Source organism: Pleuronectes platessa, chromosome 13 (genome assembly GCF_947347685.1).
Source record: "Pleuronectes platessa chromosome 13, fPlePla1.1, whole genome shotgun sequence".
Lineage (NCBI taxonomy): Eukaryota > Metazoa > Chordata > Actinopteri > Pleuronectiformes > Pleuronectidae > Pleuronectes > Pleuronectes platessa.
This window is the reverse complement of record NC_070638.1, coordinates 16,683,433-16,701,353: the sequence shown is the minus strand read 5'-3', so window position 1 is coordinate 16,701,353 and position 17,921 is coordinate 16,683,433. Positions and strand designations below refer to the sequence as shown.

General features: G+C 42.4%; 1 protein-coding gene across 1 annotated transcript; it reads left to right on the top strand.

Annotated features, from left to right (window-relative positions):
• Positions 1-289: 289 nt before the first annotated feature.
• On the top strand, positions 290-17,811 carry LOC128454641 (SH3-containing GRB2-like protein 3-interacting protein 1). The gene is made up of 24 exons (XM_053438089.1): positions 290-409; positions 5,639-5,702; positions 6,099-6,144; positions 6,644-6,700; positions 7,031-7,088; positions 7,652-7,827; positions 8,340-8,351; positions 8,928-8,939; positions 9,297-9,321; positions 9,440-9,503; positions 9,849-9,919; positions 10,009-10,083; positions 10,174-10,242; positions 10,325-11,086; positions 11,920-12,041; positions 12,205-12,355; positions 12,486-12,542; positions 12,867-12,978; positions 13,556-13,711; positions 13,888-14,020; positions 14,143-14,345; positions 14,614-14,678; positions 15,344-15,508; positions 15,597-17,811. Exons 1-24 carry the CDS (start codon positions 400-402, stop codon positions 15,617-15,619), a joined length of 2,688 nt encoding a protein of 895 aa, XP_053294064.1. The 5' UTR covers positions 290-399; the 3' UTR covers positions 15,620-17,811.
• The last annotated feature ends 110 nt before the right edge of the window (positions 17,812-17,921 follow it).

Genomic DNA, 17,921 nt, shown 5'->3' with positions numbered 1-17,921 from the left:
TCCTCAGCATCCCCCCTCTCGGAGATGGCGTGTGTCGCTGCTGCTTCTCCCCGGTTGTCCGGGGCCTAACGCGCGCACACAGGAAGACAGAGAGGACCCCGCTCCCCCCCAGCCCTCCCCACCTTGCCTCTGATCTGCTGCATATTCCTCGGGTGTCTCTTTTTGCACTCGTGTCCTCCACCGCTGCCTCCCGTATCAGCCCTCCTCCCACGACCACCTCCTGGTGCGGGGTGGCCGGGAGTCGGGCCCTTGTGGGTGGAGGGAATCAGCATCGCGCTTGGCTGGGGGAGCTGTGCGGAATTAGCCATGCCCTGCCCAGGCTTCCTCTGACCGGCTGCATTTCTCCGTCTTCTCTCCGCCTGCACACCGGAGGGCAACGTAGGATGAGAATCGGCCAACATGATGCAAGGTGAGTAATCGGTGCACCCCTGCTCCTCCTTTATGTCTCGTGATGTGTGCCCCTGCGTCCTCCCTCTGCCCTCTCGCGTCCTGGTGGGCCATTAAAGCCACTGATGTGAGATGTGATCTGCTGTGGAACCACTAAGAGATGTGCACGAGCAGCTTGACAGCGTGTGGGACACATTTAGAGGAGCTGTATTTCAGATGCAAGCGAAGGTGTGAGATGGGAGGGACATTTGCAGCCCTTGCTCGTGTTGTGTGTGTGTTTACACATGTGACTGTGCACATCTGTGTTTGCATGTGCAGATTACCCACCTATCTTTAGTCGTGCCCAGGCTGTGTCATGTGCATGTGCGTCTGAGCAGAGATCAGGTCTGTCCCGGAAGCTACACTCATTCAATCCTCTTCTGCTGCTGCTGTCACTGTATAACAATATATAACAGTAACGATCATCCTTAAACATAGCACTATTTGTGTTGCATGATGGTTGCCTTAGTTGACAGTAGTGGAATGCAGTTAAGTAAATTATAAACATAAGATAGAGGAGCTACATCATAGATCTAACCCTGCATGACAGATGCTGGGCCTTTACCATCCATTAATGCCAATGTAATGGAAGGTGGCTATTATTAGCTAAAGGCCTGCAGTCAGCCTGCCTTCATATTGTACACAGATGTCACATGTTCACCACAGCCTTTGTTAGCATGCCTTGCTAATTACACAGTGAAGGCTGTCGGCTGTAGTTATAGACATGACAACATTTTTATTTGTATATTATAGCAAAACTCACCTTCATGTTGATGCAGCTTGCAGGGTTATCTATATCATTAAATGCATATCCCAGGAAATTGGATTTATTGACTGGTAGTACTTCATCATCAGGCACGACTGAAGTTAACTGTCTTGCACCACAGCAGCAGCTTAATTTTAAACATTAGATACAACAAATACATACATTTAACATCACATTACCTCCACAAGCTAGAATGCATAGCTCTGCTAAGGCCCAGCAGTCCCAATCAGACTCAAGCTACATGCACCCTCTCAGAGATATTACTCCAGAATCCAGGAATTATTCCCTGTGAATAATGAGAAGTGAGTCTTTCTTACAAACCACCAAACAAATGTACAGGGGTGAAAATAAAATAAATGAAAAGACAGTTAATGGCCCTTCAACATACTTTGATCTGGGATTACGCTTTCATATCTACTTCTTGGATTGACTGGTGCACAAAGGGCTTCAGTCTAAGACTTAATATTCACTACTCAAAACATGATTAGAGTCAAAGACAATGTTATTGGCCAGTTTTGACTTCAATAAGTAAAGCATCAAAAGAGCAAAGTGTCAGACCGGTTTACTTTCCTCTAGCCATCCTACTTGCCAATTTTTATTTTTATCTTGAGATAATTGATTCCATATATAAAATGAGCAACAAGTGAACAGTGGATCCGCTGAGCATTAGCGACAGCCAAGTGGAGTTGGTGGATATATTTCAGAAAAGGGCACAGTTATGGCTTAAACCACTGGAATACATTGGTAAAAGCGACCCATAGGTGGAGGTGATGTGTTGTTTGTTAGTTCGACATTTACCAAAAGTTCAGTTGGTAGTTTAAAGTGACATCAAGTTTCAAACCATCAAAATTAAAACTGAAACAATGTCAATGCAGAAAATGACATAGAAAACTTGTATGTGGCACAAAGGTACTCGCATTTCTGAGTGTAGCTTTAAACCAGTAGCTGAAGGAAATAGTTTACAGGAAAAGTTATGACATGTCGAGTCTGGACATTGTTCAGAACTAGCTGGGCCCCGCTTAGCTTCCCCCTCTCTTCTATATTCTTGATTTCATATCCCCAGTCTGTCGCTGGCAGCTGAGGCAAGGTGTTGTCAGCGGACAGCATTTCTGTGGCGGATGTAGTTTGTGTAAATAGTGACAGGAGCTGAATTTTCACACCTTCGCACAATTGTCACCTAGCGTGGACGACTGACAGGTTGTCTGTTTTAGGAATAAAAAAAAAAAATATTGTGGAATTAATGCTTCTTGAGGAATGACAGGTGCCACCGGCTCTAGAAGAAATCTTACCTCAGTTACTAGGTTTTGTAGAGAGCTTTCAGCTGCACCCTCTGGTGAGGAAAACCACAAGAGGCAGCTGAAAGAAATCCAGTAAGTGGACCTTGAGTAAAGAGTTTTTTTCACAATTAAAGAGGTTGAATGTCATGAATAGGATTATGTTTTGAATCAGAATTGAAAGACAACGTTACTTAGGTCTGGAGTCAGTTTAAAGGTTTTATTAATTTTATCATGACTCTGCACCGGTCGCAGCCAGTGGTTGTGCGTCCATCTGTCCGTACCTACGTCTCATTCCTTTGAATGCCTTGAGGGAATTTCCTCCAATTTTGTACAAATATTCACTTCTACTCAAGGATGAACTGAGTAGATGTTGGTGGTCAAAGGTCACAGTAACCTCACAAAGCACATATTTTGCCTTGTGAAGGTGATATATCAGGAAGGTCACCTAGGGAATGTCTTCAAATTTATTACAAATTTTCTCTTGGACCCAAAGATGAACAGATTAGATTTTGGTGCTTGGGGTTCAAAGTTCAAGGTCACAGTGACCTCCCAGTACTGTGAATGTGACATATTAGGATTGCCCTTAGGGAATTTCTTTACATCTGGTACAAATTTTGGACTCACTGATACATTGATCTGATTTCAGTGGTCAAAGGTCAAAGGTCCTGGGGGCTTCAAAAAACCTGTTTTGTGCCTCTTGAATGTGAACCTCAACACTGCTTGAGGGAATTTCTTCAACTTTTGATCAGATGTCACTTGTTTCAGTGCTAAAAGGTAAAGGTTACAGTGACCTTTATATGAATCTGGAAAAATGTACATAGAAATATGATATACACAGAAACTGCATTGGTTAGCGAAGCCATACTTTACTGATTTTATATTTCACTATTTATCTGATAGGGACAGAGCTCGTTAATTAACAGATAAAATACTGTAATGAGCCAGAGTGTCATCTGTTGTCCCTATCAGCAGTGGGCTACATACAAGGCAACCAGAAATAATACAAAATGTCCCATCTCCTGTAACTACAAATATCTATGGATAGTTCATGTTCATTATGCATATCATCCAAACATACTGTCTAACAAACCTATGATTTAACTACATCCAATAAAAACTGCAGATAACAAATTATTAAAATGTACATTTTATTCAAAAACTAGTTATTGTATTAATAAAGCAATTCAGAATTATCTTTCCAAATTGTCTCTTTTCCCAGTGACATCTGAAGATGGACCATGTACCAAAATCATTCTAACTGTTTTTGAACAACTTGCATTTGTCTAAAACACTAATATATGCATTTGAAATCGTATTTGAATAGATGAATGTTATTGTTATAATGAAGAACGTTTTCAGTGAAAAATGGTCTGCAGTGATGTCATCATAAGCCATTGGTTGTGATGTTATCATCATGTTATCATTAAATAACCACTGTTTCTCTCCAAGTCTTGTTTTTGTGCATTATCCAAACTCAGTAATACTTATTAAATTGTAACCATCTTCCATCTGTGTAATGAGTTGTCAGGCTCTCCTCTGGAAAACTTTACGAATGGGTTACAAATCTAAGTTTTCCTCTGAGACACCTGAACTGTTTTGCAGTTCAGTGCCGTCAGTGATCATATTAACTTTGACTGTGCTGCTTGTGATATATAAGCAGGATTTTTACTTATCAGAATTAAGATTCGTTCTCTATTTGTATACACACAAACCATCCAGGATAGACCCATGGCTCACTGTACAGAGCTGTCTCCACTGATGCAGGAATAATCTGTACTATTGAGCAGCTCAGCGATCTACTAATACATCACAGGCTCTGACATGTCCTTTAGTACCCGGGAGAGATTCCTCTCAAGTGAATGAGTCACAGTGAACTGACTTCCCTGTTATGGTTATTTGGATTTCAACACAATCATGTTGATTCACCAAATCAATGTCTCTATATTTACTGTGAAAACATTTAGGACTGGTCTCTATGTAGTGTAGTCAGAAATCATAAATAAGCTATCAACCCCAAAAAAGGTCTGTTTTGGACAAACAATAACATCCATCTTTAAACATATCAAACTGATGAGGAGCTGAGCTGCCTCTGCAGAGCAATGTTCATCCAACCAACTGTGCATCACATGTGATTGCTCTGTTGCTCTCATATAGATGTGAGAAGCAACTGTGCTCGCTGCTCGTCTAAAACACTGTTATGTAAACCTGTCAGTTATCTGTTTGGGGCAAAACCTGCAGCACAGCAAATTCATGCAAAAGAAAAACAGGAATAAATGGTGCTCAAATTGTTGGTTTGACCCGGGTCTTTCTGTTCGCAGTTTTACCAAAGACATGCAACTCTCAGAGGATAGGCGGTTTAGATGATGGATGGATGGATGATCCTCAAATTATTTAATTTGCCATTAACAGAGTTACATGGTCGTCTTTTTTGTGATGTCTGCCATTTGACTGTATTATTGTTTGTGTACATGTTTAATTCAATACCTCAATAACCTAACCCAGATAATTGGGGTCAAAGCCTCACAGATCTGGGAGCTCAGCTGGCTATAGTGTGTTTATGTAAACTTGAAATCCCTTTCAGACTTCATGGTGTGATTCATTTGATTGGTTAATTGTCTCTATGTCTAGTAATAGATGAACTGATTAATTGTGTCAGAATTCTGTTTTGATTTCTATTAATTTAACATTACAGCTCTGCACACACTGAGTTGTGTTATATTCCCCTCATTTGTCTGGATGTCAGTGCTGCAGGGGGGTTGGCACCCAGTTTGGCTGACGGTCCGCTGTAGCAGATCTCTCGCCACCCACCCTCGAATCTCGCTAATGAAGTGGACGGATTGATCCACCTTTGCTCGTGTTTTCTCTCTACTTTATATAGTAAGGGAGGGGACACTTAAGAGAATTACTGGGTCTGCATTGCTTCATTTTACGTGGAGGCTCCTCTCAGCTGGCAGGATGTTTGTGTCCCAAACGGATGCATTAATTTATATCACCACGCTGATTGCTCTATTTCCTGCTCAATGCTGCTGTTAGAGTGCATCATGCCCCAGTTACCTGTCTCCCCTTTGCTTTCAGGTGCATTTAAAAGATGAGGCTGTGAGCTTATGCTCAGGCTTTGAACTGTTCAAATGACTCTTTATGATATTTTTGTTCCTCTCCCTCTCGATAGGACTGAAAAACCGAACCAGGAGAGCCCTGGGTCTACGAAAGAAAGACAAAGACACAGACACAACGTGAGTTTGCTCTGAAACCACAATTAACATGCAAAGTGTTATCATCAAACAGCGTGGACATTCATTGTTTCATTAATGTAAATAAATAAGACTGGGTTTTCAACCCAATACTGAGCTCTGACTAAAATATGTTTGGAGCAGTCTATAGTATTGAAAACTGTCAAGTACTGAAAAGTTGACATTGAATGTTTGGCCAGATGCGCTTTTCTTTATATTTTTTTCTCATTTGCTGATTTCTGATTTTATTCAGTTGCTTATACAGCTGTTTGTGTTCAGATATTTAACATTTGAGACTCTTTTGAAACTGGTACTAAAACTCAAGGATCATCTTGTACAATAAGAAGTTTCCGATGTATAACGAAAACATTTCCCCCCCCTTCTTGTCACCTCAAACAGGAGCTCACCTGACAGAGAAGGGGCTGGAAGTGGAAAGAAGGTAAATGCATGTTCATTTTTAATATTCTTGAAGGATTTCCTCTCTTCCTTCTCTCTTTTATCCAGACATACAAGAATGAAATGGGTTCTTCCTCGGGTCAGACCCCACCCCTCGGTTTAGTAGTTTATTAGTAATCCTGTTGACTGACAGACAAACTAATAGCAATGAAAACATAACCCCCCCCCCCCCCCTTATCACAGCTCAAAGGCTTCATTGCACAGGAAAACTGCACAAATGTACAACAAGAATCATCACACAAATTTCAATCTTTAAATTATAGAAAAGGTTTGGGTAATAATTCAGTTATTTACCCATTAGCTTTTGATTTCTCTTCTAAATTAGTTTGTTAACCAGTGATATTGCTTGATACTTGGAATAATTGCCAGAGCTCATGATTAACCAAATGAGACTCTTTTTTTTATTAAAGATTGTAATGTGTTTATACATTACCCCTTTACTTAAATGTAAAATTAAGCAAAATCTGTTGTTCCTATTTTGTTAATAGAAAAAGGCCAATGGGGCTCCCAATGGTTTCTATGGGGAGATTGACTGGGACAGATATGTGAGTATTATCCTCCTACTCATTGTTGTGTTTGCTCCCCTTCTTTCTGATGTCATGCAGAGACTCTGAAGCTTTATGCATTAGATATATGTTGTGCTGTTGCGATCAGTGTCATGTAACACTGGGTTTAAATTACTGAGTAAACCGTGCGAATAGAGCAATAGCTGCATATTCTGTCAGTCAGCAGGAGCTTCAGCCAGGACGTTGAGTGTCTCAGGAAAGACATCTGTGAAATATGATCGACATTTAAATACAGAGCTGATCGAAGGAAGAGAGTTTAGCACTGCGTCTGTTAAATGTTTGTCTCTTTTCTCCTCCTCTCTGCCGCAGGCGACTCCTGATGTGGACGAGGAGGGATTCAGCCTCCGGCCCGGTGACGAGGGCGATGATATCCTTTCAGCGACGGGTAGAAGCAGTGGCAGGAGCAGAGTCGGGACACTTCGGCAAAACTATCGACCTATTTGGCTGACCGACTCATTGGTGGACCGCTCAGTATCAAATAGGCCAAATCAATGGTTCCTCCCTCTCTTGCCATGTTTCATGTGTGTCCCTGCAGAAGCAAAACCTTTTGTTATAGTTATATTATATTTTGATAGACTTTTCAGTTATCCCTGAGCCACAGCTCTTATTAACAACTGTCCCACAGTTCACTGGTATCTTTCGCTCCCGCAGCTGCCAGCGGCTGTATATTTGAATTAGATTCACAGAGAGCTGGGGCTGTGACACTACCCCTGAGCAGGATGATTTAACCGAAGGTGTCGTTTAGCAGCAGATGGAGACACAGAGCAGATGTCTCACTCCTGAGCTGCAGCGTTGCTCTGCGCATGACTGAGACAAATTTCTATATTTTTAAAGGGTTTGTTAACTTTAAATGCTGCAAAAGATTGAATTAGCCTCCATCTCTCCTATAACATTAAGTACTATTCTGTTTTGCCCTTGACGAATGTTCACTTGCTTCCAAAGCAAAGCAATTTTTCTCCTCCAGCGACTCTGAAGACGATGACGAAAGCAGGAAAAAGTTCAAAATCAAGATCAAGCCACTGGTGTCGGACAGTGCCAAGTGTGTCCCTCCATCTATGGACGAGCTAAAAGCCTCAGTGGGCGGCCTGGCCCTCTCTCCGTCTCTGGTGAGCGCTGCTGCTCAGGGCACATAACATGTACACCTAATGCAGCTTAGTGTCTTTGTAACTGTGTATGATGATGGACGATGTTTCTCCACTTCCTCCCACTATCCAGAAATATAAGCAAAACATCCTGGAGTGGTGGTAGCAAGGTCCCAGTAATACTCATGCTCAACCAACTGCATTTCAGTGTCAGCTGTCAATCATGATGTCAAATAACTAATTAAAACCAAACTTATGAGAAAAATGAGTGTGATAAGAACTATCTAAAATGCAAAACAGTAATTTGACATGTGCTTAGAAATGTTAGTTTTGTCCATGTCCCTTACATTAACGTGGAGGAGGGGGGATATGTGACCTATACTGCGAGCAGCTACCAGGGGGCGATCATACCACTATGGCTTGTCTTTAAGGGGTGTAGTCATGTCCACCATCTTTGTGTACAGAATGTCTTGTATATCTTTAACTTTCTTTCCGTGTTTGTCTTTTTTCTGCCGGTCCTCCCCGTGGTCTCGTAGAAGAGAAGTCCGGTAAGTCTGTCACACATTTTCATCGTTGTATCACCCCCGAGAGAGAGTGCATGGCATGAGCTCACTTAACAGAAATGCTCGATAAAGTATGCCCCCCCCCCGCCCCCCCATGATAATTCACTTACAAATGGCTTCCCCTCTTTTTCCGCATGCCCTCACCCTCAGTGTTTGTTCCTTTTTTTTTAAGGACCTGAATTAAAAATCACATCTTTTTTGTTGATTCATATTTTTTCTGTCTCGTAAAAGCTTTACTTGAACCTGTCTGGCAAAGCGTGTGTATAACATAATGCAGAGTTATCGTAACACAAACACACACATTAGCTCCCAACCTATTGATTTTCTCTAAGTGGAGCTCACATGCTGAGCAGGCCTGCTACTGCAAGTGTGCGGCCGAGTGTGTGTTGGTCTGATAAGACAACGCAGACAGTTGTCCTCATGATCTCCAGGGTGTCATTCAGGCTTTGCGGTGAAAGTAAAGACGTGCGTTGTGTGCAGTTTAAGTTGGTGTCCACTTGACTGATTTGTCACTCACTCTCTGACCCAGGTCTGTTCTCTCTTCCTTTTTGCTGGTCTCAGAGACGCAGCCCGGTGAGTTCATCGCTCCATCTGCTGGCTGTTTGGAGGCAAGCAGCCCGAAATGCAGCTTTTCTGATCTCTGCTGCTTGACCTGTTCTGAACTGTGCAGAATTGAAAACACATACACTAAAAACTCAGCTGAGACAATGTAGTGTTGGTTTTATGTATTTTTCTACGCAAATAGAAGTTAAAATATCTGTGAGGACTGTATCTTACACTTTTGCTCATTGTTTTCTCACTTAAAAAACAATACATCACAGAGTAGAAGAATAAAATATTTATAATATATAGTGTATTACAATACACATATTTGTACTCTTCATTATCTGTATTCTTACGTTGCCCTTTGTTTTGGATTGTGCTTTTCAGGGGCTGATAAAAAGAAATTTGTCCTGTAAGTACAGCAGCTTTAACACTGCTCCCCCCCCCACCCCCTTAGTTTTATAGTGCATATTTGTCAAATATAGGAATAACAGAGCAACAGCTGAGTTTTTCATTCTTTTTTCTCTTAGGTGAGGAGATTGCCAGACCGAGACGCTCCACCCCGACTCCAAGTCCTGCACCTGAGATAACAAGGTCTGTGATCAGTGCACCACTCACCAAACCAAAATCAAACAGGAAGTTGAGAGGAATAATCTTTTCCAGGAAAAACTGGCAATCATGATGAGGTTGTCAAACAATCAACACGATATGATATGCTATCTAATGACTTTTCTATAAGATACGATAAAGAACTTACAGTTTAATTCTCACTTAAAAGGTGCATTGGCTTTAATACGGTAATGGAAGACGTGCTGTGTGCAGAAATACAGTTTTTTTTAATTAAATTTACCAATACACTGAAGTAAAAAATCTAAACAAAACTTTCCTCTTGAGATAAACAAACTTATTTATAATCTCCTTGTGTTTCTCCTTCTGCAGTGACAGGCTATCACAGAACGTTCCCTCCTTCTTCGGGCTGCCTTCAGAGACCAAATATGCCAGATATGATGGTCCGTCCCTTGTCAATAGTAAATTACTATATTTTGTCAACAAATACAGCTACTGAGGGGATGCTGATTGTATTTTTTTGTCATCACAGTGGTTCCTGCTGATATGTGGGTAGAATCAAGACCACGGTCAGACTCTCCTCTGAGCATAAGTTTCCCAACAGGAGGTCAGTTTAATTGTACAAGGAGCTATATCCATACATAGTTAAAAATGATGTCATCTATAATCTATAACTGACCTGTCATCCTTGTTGCAGCTCCTCCTCCTCTTCCTCCAAAAAACATTCCATCAAGAAGTCATTATGGTTATCCGTCAGAATCAGCTGGTGAGTTCTGCTTCACTTGTCTATCGGCCAGACAGTTAAATCCCATGAGTTTAGATCTAACGCTCCTTCACTCTAACTGCAGCTGATCTAACCAATGGGAGGGGAACTCGCAGTTCTGCCCCCATCTACCTGAACGTCCTGTCCCCCGCCTCCTACCAAGGCTCCGAGGGCCCTGAGATCGACGACGTGTTCGGCCCCGTCGACAGCCCTCAAACCAGTGAGGAAGCAATGTCACCCAGATGGGTTACCTTCCCTGATGACAGACCCCCGCCACCGGATGAACCCGCTCCCCCTCCACCACCGGACTCTCCTGCCCCAGACACGCCCTCGTCCACCCCCTCCACGCCCTGCCTCTCACCCGGACCTCCGCCAGACGAGCCCCCGCCTTCACCCCCACCCTTTCCCCCCAGGTCTCCTCCTCCTTTCACGCCACCGGAATCGCCCCCCTCCATTGTGCTCGGACCTCCTCCTCCGGATGAGCCGGCGCCTCCCCTGCCACCGGACTTCTCTCCCTCTAGATCGCCCCCCGTCTGCCTGGACGAGGAGGCGCTCGACGAAGAGGTGCTGCTGTTTGCAGCGTACTCATCCTCCCCTGCTCCCATCAGCCCTGTGCCCCCTCTGCCAGCTGAGCGGAGGTCCCCTCGAATAGGAGTCACTTCTCCCCTGGTGCTCGGGGGCGCTGGAGGAAAAAGAACCCCAGAGGGTGCTTACCTGAGAGATGATATCCCAGACTTTGTGGGCTCGCCCAGAGAGCTGACGCCGAGCTTCAGGGGCACGCCGCCTCCTCTCCCTCCAACCACCTACAGGTCTATCATGTCTTCCCCCGGGCCGTACTCAGGCAGCGGTAAGTACTGTCAGCTATCTGATTATACTGAATATGAACTTAGTGAACAAAAGCCACAAAAAAAAAATATATATATATATATATCAGAGAGAAAAAGCAGTGACACATACGTATAAGACACGGCTGAAGATGTCATGAGAGTTTGTGGTGGAATCCTGCAGAGAATGTGTTGTCATTTTGAATGTGTCTGAGCAGAGACCTGCGTTGGGCATGTGGGAAGGATAAACTGCCCAACCAATTCTTCGGAGATCCTCCACAGGACATGAAAACAGCTTTACTGGCATCTGGTGGTTTGATAATTACACAACAGCCTCAGTATTACAAATATAAATATCTCCTTGGTCTGATTCCAGATTTCTTTTTTATTTACTAAAATCCAATTTAATGTCTCTTTTCCACAGGATAAAATATTTCTTTTTACATATTCCAGGGGGGAATACCGACAAAGTAGCTTCTGAACAAAACAAAAACATTGCTGATTACATACTAGAGCTTTATTAAGTAATTTTCTGTGACCATCTAATCTAAATGTTACAATGTCAAGTATGTGAGAATGACAATGTTGTTGTATTCATCAATTGGGCTCATCTCACCTCAGAGTTTTGTATGAATCAGACTCATAACCATAACAAAACCTGACAGCTCAGCCTGCTCTTGATACGTGTTAGTGGTGATTAGCAAACCTTTAAAAAGCATAGTGGAGGGGGAAATATAATCAACAGACAAACAAAGTGAAAATGACATGAGCTGAGGCGTTGGAGCTCATGTTAAATAAAACCCTCTCATTGTGATCTGAGGCCAGTGCTAACCACAGACACTGGTGTGTGCCACAGGCCCCTCGTCTCCAGCTCGTCCTGCCACGCCTCAGTCCCGAGGCAGCCCAGTTCCTCCGCCTCCTCCCCCTCGACCGTCCTCGAGACCGAAGCTGCCCCCTGGGAAGCCAATCACAGACCTGGTACAAATGAAGTGTCCTTTCATTTCTCTGTCTCTGTCTCCTTTTGCTGTTGTGTCCTTTGACCCGACATCTCATCTGTGTTGTTTAAATGAAACGGGTTAGTTCATTCTGTATGAGTCTTCCTTGAGACAGCAGATTTATCAGTATTTCTTTCCGTCTCCAGACTCGACCCTTCAGTCCGCCGGTTTCGGGCAGCCCCCCTCCTTTCGCGCCCCTGGCCCGGTCAGAGAGCTCTTCCTCCATCTCCTCCATTACCTCACAGAGTGCAGCATCCACTCCGACCTTAGGGAGGGACCTTAACATGTCCACCACAGGTATCACTTTTCCTCAGTGTCACGTCTCCTTTTTGTCAGTCCATGTTGTCAGTCGCTCATCATTGTGTCCTTGCCTCACGGTCTTGTCCCTCTCCATGATTCTCTCCTCCTCATGTCTCTTCTCTCTCAGAGGCCTCACAGCCTCTGGTATGGTTTGACCATGGCAGGTTTTATTTAGCTTTTGAAGGTGAGTTGAGCCACGATGCTCCGGTAGTCCCATCTGTGCATGTACTGAAATCACCTGCCGTATTTCTACCTGCCGTCTTGCTCATGTTCACTGAGTCAAAATATTGCTTCCCACCACCCGTGTCTTGCTCACTCACATAGAATCCAGATTCAATATTGAGGGTTTAGTTCTGCTTTTAACTGTCTGCTTGTTTGTTTATACTCCCCTGTTGTCTGTGTGTGACCCATAGCTAAACGTTTGTGCAAATATGGAACAACCCAAAGGAAGATATGTGGTTTATGTTTTGATTTAATTTTAAAAGAACCGTTTGTGTGTTTTCTTCAGGATGCTCCAGAGGACCCAGTCCACTCACCATGGGACCCCAGGACACGCTGCCAGTGGCTGCTGCCTTCACAGAAACCATCAATGCCTACTTTAAAGGCGCTGATCCCAGCAAGTAAGCCTGGATTTCCTTGTTTCTTACAGTGTGACATTACCAATTGTTTTGAGCGTTTTCTGGAAGCTAGTGAATGGAGAACTCAGGTAGCAGCTGATGTCTTATGTAGACTTGATGCATCAAGGAGACCAGAAGGTGAAACAACATACAAGACACTACAATGTACTGTTGGTTGGTCGTTTATCTATAACCTGACTTTGGGATGTTCTAAGAGAGAGAAGGGAGTGTGTGTTGAACAAAACAGGCCCCCCTCTCCCAATGTTGTACAGAAGTTATACACAGTATACATAATATATAGTGGCATATACAGTAAGTATTAGAAGGGTCAAAAATTCCTCAACACCGATGCACAAGCCAATTTATACAGTTTATAATGTTGTCGTAGGTAGAAAGGTCTTGCATTTGTTTCATTATATAAATATATAAGATTTCAGTTTAGAAGGGACTTTCGCAGACCAATAAAGTGGAATCATCTCTGGTGGCTACCCTGTAAAGTTTGTTCTCCACCTTTTGATCCCCTGTGTATTATTGTTCAGTGCACTGTCTGAGTTAAGCCTTATCTCTCCCACTGGTCCAGATGTGTTGTGAAGATCACAGGGGAGATGGTGCTCTCTTTCCCTGCGGGCATCACCCGGCATTTTTCAAGCCACCCGACTCAGCCCATCCTCACCTTTAGCATCAGCAGCTACAACAGACTGGAGCAGGTCCTCCCCAATCCACAGCTGCTCTGCTGGTAGGAACATACATCGCAAAACCGTATTCAACCACACAGAAATCTAAGTTTTCGTTGTTTAAAGAACTGGAAAAAAAAGAATTACTGGCCTTTATTTTATAATGAATAATGCATAGTATACAGCCAGTATCTAACTAGTGATTGTCTGAATCAAACACATTCGTCTCATCCTGTAGTGATACCACGACAGAGAGTGTCGACACCAAGGAGTTCTGGGTAAATATGCCAAACTTGATGAGCCATCTGAAAAAAGTGGCCGAACAGAAGCCTCAGGCCACTTACTACAACGTGGACATGATCAAATATCAGGTATCTGTCTTTCTACTCGTTCTATTTGTTGTATTTATCCATCCAGCCCCTTGAATCTACCTCTGTAAATTCTCCTTGCCATCCATCCGTCTATCTCGCTGTCCTGTGTTTCTGTGTCTCAGGTGTCAGCAGATGGGATCCAGTCCACTCCTCTGAATTTGGCATTGAGTTGGCGAGGCGACGGCACCAACACAGACCTTAGAATAGACTACAAATACAACAATGAGGCCTTGGCTGCTCCTGTGCCACTACACAACCTTCACTTTCTGGTACCTGTGGATGGAGGCACAGCCAAACTCCAGGCCATGATCCCACCTGCCATCTGGTGAGGGTCGCTTATATTTGTGATTTTAATTAAACAAGGAAAGGAGATGAATACGCTGCCTAGTCCTCCTTCATATCCTGCAGTGAAGTTTTTGTTGTTATATTGTGTATTTTGCATCCTTATTACTGTGCAATATACTTAACTTAGGTCTGGTTTAAAACCTATATTGTTTTTCTCTATAAGCATGGAATTGGACCCAATTACTCTTTGTGTAAATGAATATCAGACTATTTTTCTTCTGTAACTGAACACCTATTTTCTCCTATAGGAATCCAGAGCAGCAGACGATACAGTGGAAGATTCCCAGCCTCTCTCATAGATCTGACAATGGAGGTGGGTGTATGTATATGTCACTGAATACAAAAGCTGGAAAAAAAGCTCCCACACACTATCCAACTTGTTATCAGTGATTTTGCTGCTAATACTGAGTACAACCGCTAAAATATCAATTGCAGTCTGAAGCCTCTTATTCTAGGTTTATTAGTTTGTGAGAGTCTTCTCCCCTCAGTTGGTCAAGATCCTGAGTCACCACTTGTCGCTCATCTCGACAAGCTGCACAATTTGTAACACCCTCCATTCATGTTTTCATAGAATAATGAATATATTAAAGTATATGCTTTTATTCTACAAAATGTACTTATCACACATATTAGGGGGGGTGTGATCGTTTTTTTTGGGGGGGGGGGTGGTTGTGTAGAAAAAAAAAGATATATTATTTTTTTTACATTAAACTGTAATGATAAGATCTGCTTTAGAATGACTGTTATTTAAAATGTTTGATGGAGTTAAAGTCTGTGTGGAAATGGGTTCGGGGTCAGGGAAGGAGAAAAGAAAACACAGACTGCATCAAGTTCTTTATGACCCATTTGCTACTAAAGTGAGAACATTTGGGGGTGTGGGTCAGTCATGTGCACCAGCGTGATTATGCTGGTGCGTCACAACTCGAAAAGGTAGGTGATAACAAAGTAGCACTCTCATCTCAGCTCTTTTTCCTGCAGGAGTAGGGGCTCTCCTGGGCCGGTTCCAGATGAGAGAGGGTCACTGTAAGCCGTCCCAGCTGGCGGTGCAGTTTACCAGTGAGGGCAGCACTCTGTCAGGGTGCGACATCCAGCTGGTGGGCACCGGTTACCGGCTATCACTGGTCAAGAAGAGATTTGCTGCAGGTCAGTCTGAGAATCAGAAATGTGTGTGTGACCTTCATTTTTTATTTTGGTGACTTTGATTCCTGACTTGTTTAATTTCTCTCCACAGGGAAATATTTGGCAGATAATTAGTGGACCTGTTTGTGAAGGGATCCAAGAGAATCAATGGCTTTTGACTGTGACGACAATGGACCCATCTCATGTTTATTGTGTTTCAAACTTTATCCTTAGCAGCCATTGGAATGAATGGTTGAGATTAAACAGACCACAACACAGGTACATGATATTTGACCTTATGACATCATATTCAGTAGAGCAACTGCTGCTGAGTTTATGCAAGTAAACACAAATCCTTAGTTCTGGGTTCGTGGAAATCTTCAAGGGTTTCACAGATTTCAGTACAGAGAAAACATGATTTGTTATTGTTGACATAATTGTGGATTCATGCAGTGATCCAGCCTTATTCATTTCAATTTATTTTGTCTAACTGGTTGTCATTGCAAAATGCACTGTAACAGATAATGTGAATAGATTATATAATATAAAAACAATCTTAAACAAGGTGGAAAAGAATGGAAATATAAAAATAAAAAAAGTAGTATAAGATTACTTTGCAGTTATATTACAATAAGTTATAGGTTACATCGTAATATCTGATTTACACTGCCACCCCAATCTGATTTTTTTTTTCACCATGTGTGAAAAATCTTTAGTTGTCCAAACAGAGATTTAGTTTCTGTCGAGATGAGCATCTGAAATGTCACAGCCCATCCAGCAGTCGTACAGTTAGAGGTGATTGGTTCTGCACAGTTCAAGAGACCTGCAGCACATGTTACCTTTTGAAAGGGAATTTTATGTGGACATTTTGAGCCGATGGTGGCAGTAAATCAGTCACAGCAGTTTGACCTGCTGAAGAACGAAAGCGTTTCCACTGTGGGCAAGTGCAATGCTGTGATACGTGAAAATGTCCCCTATCACAGGACTGTAGTGTTTTGGTGGTGTGAGTGATTGGTCAGATTTAAAAAAAATAAACTGATATGATGAGTAACGTGAGCTGCTACTTGGAACAGTTTGGGCTAATCATTCTGTCAATGCTGCAGAATTTTTACGTTTGAAAGGGCCTTAAGATGTTCGATACACACAGAGCCGGGTGTGAGTGCCATACAGTGGTGAAAAGGAGCTTTAAGTTTCAGGAGGAAATGCAGAGGGTGCTGGACTGACGATTGTAGGACTAACCTTCAATGCTGCTTAAAAACTTGGCCAGTTCCTTTTGACTGTGATCTTTGACAGAGGTTTTTTTGACGAGGATCACTGGGGACACCTCAGAGTAATGAAAAGAAATGTCTATCGAGGAGATAGCACTACTGGTGTCCCTGATTTCATTTCTTCCTTTTCCACCATGTTGAATAAATGTTTTATCATTATTTTCTAATAGCAATATTTAAAAAACTTAAGTGTAAATAGTGTACATAAAAAAAAAAGCTATGTTTCAAATATTTCTCTGGGCATATAGATGTGTCTGTGGTTGTCTCTTGGTTAATTGATGTCAGCACCCATAATGCATTAGGTTCTGTGTAACCCCACCACCACTTTTCTGCATCTCTTGTTTCTACATGTGGGTTTCTTGTACAAAGAAGTGTTACTGTGGACGAATAACTCCAAATGGTGCCGCATGAAATCTGCATTTGTCCATCACCAGTCTTTATTAATGCAATACCAGTTCCTCCATTTCAACAAGGTCATTGTACGTGTTATTGTGTAATTGTGCAGTGAGAGGAGACGTTTTGCCTTCACATGAAACTCCACTCTCTGTTCAAGAGATCATTGTCAATGCATTTGGCATGTGTCCATTGATATTCCCATTCCATGCATCTAAATATAGGTGTTTGACATTCTCCTGTGTTGGACTTGCAAGAAAAAGAAAAACACCTTAAATTTCCTTCATCAAAACAATCCATGGCTTCACGTCATGCATACACCCACACACACACACACGTTGGTATGTTGTGTTTGAACATCACATTTTACAGAATGTTTCGATGTGTTGACTCACAGTTTGGGCTTGAGTCTCACATTTGATTTGGTTCAGGAAAAAGGAAGCAACCCTGTTATTTGCAGTTAGTTTAGAGCAATGTTTCAACATTGTGTTTCTGTTGACAACGCTTTTGTTCTTTTGCCTTATTTATGTCCTCCTGTATTGGAGGATTTACTCTAAGTTTATTTTTTTCTACAACTCTTTTTTTGCTGTATTCCTTTCACTGCGGTAGACACAGAATATGCAAACATTTCATGTAAATTTCCCATCCAAAGATTTTGAAAATAAATATATGAAAAAATCAATATAATGTAATACCTGTTTTACTTGGTAATAAAGAAGAGGAAATGTGAGACATGTATCTCCCTCTCATTTGTTCAAAGACTCATTATACATGTC